The 6,146-nt window shown below is 39.4% G+C and overlaps 1 protein-coding gene across 1 annotated transcript; it reads left to right on the forward strand.

Moving 5' to 3' along the window:
- The first annotated feature begins 943 nt into the window (after positions 1-943).
- LOC138370068 (uncharacterized) lies at positions 944-5,683 on the forward strand. The gene is made up of 2 exons (XM_069333847.1): positions 944-995; positions 5,358-5,683. Exons 1-2 carry the CDS (start codon positions 944-946, stop codon positions 5,681-5,683), a joined length of 378 nt encoding a protein of 125 aa, XP_069189948.1.
- Positions 5,684-6,146: the final 463 nt, after the last annotated feature.

Raw genomic sequence — 6,146 nt, forward strand, 5'->3', positions numbered from 1 at the left:
TATTGTTCATGGTCTCAAAAGCTATTCATTGTCATGCTCTCGTAACACACTTGTTCCTTAAGAGAAAAGGTCTCATTCTGAACAGTTTGATACGGGTAAAAGGACTCCTGCCTGAGAAATAGACCAACATAAAGAAGCGCTGTTATGTAAATCTTAGATTAAACTTTGAAAATTTAGAAAATACTTAGAAAAGGTCTCATTCTGAACAGTTTGATACGGGTAAAAGGACTCCTGCCTGAGAAATAGACCAACATAAAGAAGCGCTGTTATGTAAATCTTAGATCTTACTTTGAAAATTTAGAAAATATGTTTCTATCAACATTAACAATAATGTGCAAACGTTATTATTTAGTTTGGTGTTGGGTCGATTGTCGATTGTCGATTGCAAAAGTTTATTAATTAAGACCAAGGACAGTAACTATCTTACCAGGAAATATATTTTAGTCATGAACATAGTGCAGAACTAAAGAAATCTCACAGATTTTATATATATTTAAGCACGGTACACCTATAGAAGTATATATGTTAAGATATTAAAGGAAAATTACTGGAATCATAAATAAATAATCTGAATTCATCTGATAGTTTGCTATACATATGTTACGAATTCACTAAATATTCATAACTTTGGTTTAACGTACAGTATGGCTGAGCGATTTTGTTTAACCCCTGACGATACTGCGTTAATAATGATAAAATAGACACTCTATACAACTCACAAAACACTAATACCTTAAGCAACGCAGATGTTAAAATGTTGCAACAAAATGAGCTTTCGAAATTTAAATTAATTCATTTATATTTCTTAAGTACACTACAATGTACTTGAGGAACCAGCATGCAAGCTATGATGTGCTTGAGGAACCAACATGCAGGCTAAGATGTGCTTGAAGAAGCAACATGCATGCTACGATGTTCTTGAGGAACAAACATGCACGCTACGATGTACTTTAAGAAGCAACATGCACACTACGATGTACTTGAGGTACCAGCATGTAAGCTACGATGTACTTGAGGTACCAACATGCACGCTACGATGGACTTGAGGTACCAACATGCGCGCTACGATGTACTTTAGGTACCAACATGCATGCTACAATGTACTTGAAGAGGCAACATGCACGTTACGATGTACTTGAGGAACAAACATGCACGCTACGATGTACTTGAAGAACAAACATGCACGCTTCGATGGACTTATGGAACAAACATGCACGCTACGATGAACTTGTGGAACAAACATGCACGCTACGATGGACTTGTGGAACAAACATGCACGCTACGATGTACTTGAAGAACAAACATGCATGCTTCGATGGACTTATGGAACAAACATGCACGCTACGATGAACTTGTGGAACAAACATGCACACTACGACGTACTTGAAGAACAAACATGCACGCTATGATGGTCTCGTGGAAGAAACATGCACGTTATGATGGACTTGTGGAACAAACATGCACGCTACGATGGACTTGAGTAACGAACGTGCCCTCTACGATGGACTTGAAGAACCCTCATGCAAGCTACGAGGGACTTGAAGAACCAATATGCACGCTACGATGGACTTAAAGAACCAACATGCAAGCTACGATGGACTTGAGGAACAAACATGCAAGCTACGATGGACTTGAGGAACAAACATGCAAGCTACGATGGACTTGAGGAACAAACATGCAAGCTACGATGGACTTGAGGAACAAACATGCAAGCTACGATGGATCTGAGGAACAAACATGCACGCTATGATGGACTTGTAGAACCTACATGCACTCTACGATGTATTTGAGGTATCTGTTGGTAATTCCAACACTAAATACTAACTCCTAGCATACTAAGCACTTTCTGTTATGATTAGGCAAATATAAACATTCCCAAAATAGCTCAGTGAATCAATATAAATTAATATGGAAATGCTCGTTTGTTCAAAATCGCTAATCTCCGAAAGTTCTTCACCGATTGCTTTGAAAGTTTCACACAATATTCCATTCGCATCCGAGCAGGTATTTATATACATATTATATTGATGTCACGTCAATGAAGGAAAAAAACCATGCTTTTTTTTTAAACTGTGTTTTTCATGTGTTTTTCATGTGAGAGAAATCTTCGAAACCTCTTTACCGATTGCTTTAAAGTTTTGGCATAACCTTGCATTCGAATAGGCACGTCTTTTTATATATCTATTATATACATGCCTCATCTGTGACAAGGAAAAAACATTTTTTTTTTTTTTTTTTTTTTTTAAACAGCGCCATCTGTTGGATGTAAGAGCAACACACGCTGTAATCTCTGAAAATTCTTCACCAATTGCTTTGAAATTTTGACACAATGTTGCATTCGATTAGGTGTGTCTTTTTATATACATACTATATAGATGTCTCCCCTGTGACAGGTAAATACATGCGTTTTTGAAAAACAGCACCATCTGTTGCACAAAATGTCAACATGCACGCAATACTAAATATGTCACAAATTCCATGTCAATGTTTCCGATTGCATTGATAAATTTAATTTGAGATTTTGATTTATTTTATTTTATAGGAAATATTTTGTGTGACTTTATGTTAGAATTGAGCTGTGTTGTACACCATTCCGTTCATTTCGTAAGTATAAGTATAGATGCCACACCTGTGGCAGGTAAAACTATGCTTTTCTTGGAAAACTGCGCCATCTGTTTCACGTAGAAGCAACACACATGCTATCCTAGATATGTTACAATTCCATTTCAATGTTTCTGATTGCATTGATAAATTAAATTTTCCTAGATTTTGGATTTATTTTCATTTTGATTTAATTATTTTGTGTGAATTGTGTTGGAATTCAGCTGTGTTGTTTATCATGCCGTTCATATCCTAAGTATAGTTTATTTTTTTATTTTTTTCATATTTTCATTCAATTTTTTAACTGTTTTTCTTATATTTCAGTGATGGGAACATCAGATCACTTGAAGTTCCCAATTTTCTGATGTGAACATCAGACCATTTGGGAAGGCATCGGACGAGGGAGTGGGAAATGGTGGGAATGATGAGGGGACGGAAGTGAGAGATGGTGCATAGGACGAGGGAACAAGGGAGGGGGTAATGGTGGGGAAGGACGAGGGGACGGGGGGAGTTTCGTATGGTGGGGATGAGGGGATGGGGGAATAGAGAATGGTGGGGAGGACAAGGGAGTGGGACATGCTGGGATGGAAGAGGGGATGTTGGAGTGGGGAATGGTGGGGAAGACGAGGGGACGGGTGAGGGGGGAATGGTGGGGAGGACTTGAGGACAGGGAAGGTTGCTGTGGCTCTGTTACGCACATGCGTTGCTGAGCCACAGCAACGTGTGGCCGGGTACTGTTAGTCAAAAAAAAAAAAATGGATTTCATGACTTCTCGTAGAAAATGGGATTATTGCCACATCAACTGAATTTCTGTTCATTCATAATACTTATATTAGATAATCTCTAAACTGCCAGTCTGTGGGTCAAACTTAGTAAAAGAATTACCCATGACTGGACACAATTCAATCGTGAATAAAAGAGATAACATGAGGTATACCTCGGTGCAACACAAGGTATACTAAGTTGCCATATACCCTGGTGCAACACAAAGTATACCACGTCATCATATACTCTGGTGTAACATGAGGTATACCACGTCGCCATATACCCTGGTGCAACACAAAGTATACCACGTCATCATATTCTCTGGAGTAACATGAGGTATACCACGTCGCCATATACCCTGGTGCAACACGAGGTATACCACGTTGCCATATACCCTGGTGCAACACGAGGTATACCACGTTGCCATATACCCTGGTGCAACACGAAGTATACCACGTCACAATATACCCCGGTGCAACATGAGGTATACCACGTCGCCATATACCCTGGTGCAACACGAGGTATACCACGTTGCCATATACCCTGGTGCAACACGAGGTATACCACGTCACAATACACCCTGGTGCAACACGAGGTATACCACGTCGCAATATACCATGGTGCAACACGAAGTATACCATGTCGCAATATACCCTGGTGCAAAACGAGGTATAGCACGTCGCCATATACCCTGGTGCAACACGAGGTATACCACGTCGCAATATACCCTGGTGCAACACGAGGTATAGCACGTCGCAATATACCCTGGTGCAACACGGGGTATACCACGTCGCAATATACCCTGGTGCAACATGAGGTATACCACGTCACCATTAAAGCCTGACCCACATGTTTCAGCTTACGTGACCGAGGCGTGACCATTGACTATTACCAGGTGACATTCCACATAACAGCTAAGTTGTCCCTTAAATTAACTAACCATTGGAGATGAACTATTACTAACTAATTTGAACCAATCGATTAGTTTCGATTAGGATATTATTAAGTAAGTTCCTTGCAGGACAACTATGAAAATACAGTCCGCTTCAAATAGATGATAAATTCTTAAGAAATAGATTAGAAATAATTTAAGATACTAAATAATTAATAAATCTTTAAATTAGCAAATAAATTCCAGCTGGGAGATTTTCCCCTAAGTACAACATGCATGCTGCAATGTAGTCAAGGTACCAATATGCACGCTACTATGTAGTCAATGTACCAACATGCACGATACGATGTATTCAAGGTACCGACATGCACGCTACAATGTAGTCAAGGTACCAACATGCACGCTACTATGTATTCAATGTACCAACGTGCACGATACGATGTTGTCAAGTTACCACCATGCACGCTACGATGTTGTCAAGGTACCAACATGCACGCTACGATGTTGTCAAGGTACCACCATGCACGCTACGATGTTGTCAAGGTACCAACATGCACGCTACGATGTTTTCAAGGTACCAACATGCACGCTACGATGTTGTCAGGGTACCACCATGCACGCTACGATGTTGTCAAGGTGCCAACATGAACGCTACGATGTTGTCAAGGTACCAACATGCACTCTACGATGTAGTCAAGGTACCAACATGCACGCTACGATGTTCTTGAGTTAGCAACAAACACTCTCCTTGCAGGTCGGCGTTCAATTCCAAACCGTCCAATGCTTGGACACCATTCCTTCCCCTCGTCCTAATCTAACTGCTTATCCTCATACTCCTTACAAAGTCTATATTGTCGCAATGGTTTAGTGTTTTCTCCTAATAATTGTCTTAGTTACCTTTCTCGTAAAATATATATCACAAATGTGCATATTAATCCAGAATGTATTAATATCAGGAGAGCAATGAGAAAGATCCTGTACTCTACCTTCACTTTCTCCAGCTCCACACTGCTGGCTGACACTATCTTAGGCTCCATATATGGGCGACAGTCGTCATGAAAATTGGACTAACTGTCAGAAACATGAGTTTGTTTTACAGCTTCTAATAACAGTGCTACAGTCTCTATTGATATTACAAGCAGGAGTGCTGCTACAACATTCACCGCTGATACTACAAACAGGAGTGCTGCTACTACTACATTCACTGCTGATATTACAAGCAGGAGTGTTACTACTGCTACATTCACTGCTGATACTCCAAGCAGGAGTGCTACTACCACTACAATCGCTGCTGATACTACAAGCAGGAGTGCTACTACTACTACTACATTCACTGCTGAAACTACAAGCAGGAGTGATAAAACTACCAATACCAACACTGTTAATACCACAAGCAGGAATTATACTAGTCTCATAAACAACTAATATATCTATTTCCACATCAGTGACAAATGTCGTGAAGGTAAAACATGACTTAAGAAAGCATAAAAACTAAAACTAAACTTTTTTCTGTGTCATTTATAAAGATTATGAACATAATGTGTCCAAAAGGGATCCTCTGGAAATCCATCCCACTACTAACGTCTATCAAGTAGAACGTTTCTTTCTCCGTTCAGAGCTGCACTGTTTTCCTGCAGAAAGCTGGTAATGTATATATCCACTATGTAATGAACCCTGAGCATATTCAACATTTACTCATATAGTACTTCATCAAAGAATTTTGGGAAATGTTTCTGTGGGAAGTTATGGGTAAAAGTTTGTTAATATGATATTGAAGATTACAAAAACGGAAACACCCAATATATTTGTGTGTGTGTATTAAAAAAAACTGAATTTCTGAAGAAAATGACATCCTTTCTCAAGGTGCTTTGTACAATGTTCAGAATAT

Source organism: Procambarus clarkii, chromosome 30 (genome assembly GCF_040958095.1).
Source record: "Procambarus clarkii isolate CNS0578487 chromosome 30, FALCON_Pclarkii_2.0, whole genome shotgun sequence".
Taxonomy (NCBI): Eukaryota; Metazoa; Arthropoda; class Malacostraca; order Decapoda; family Cambaridae; genus Procambarus; species Procambarus clarkii.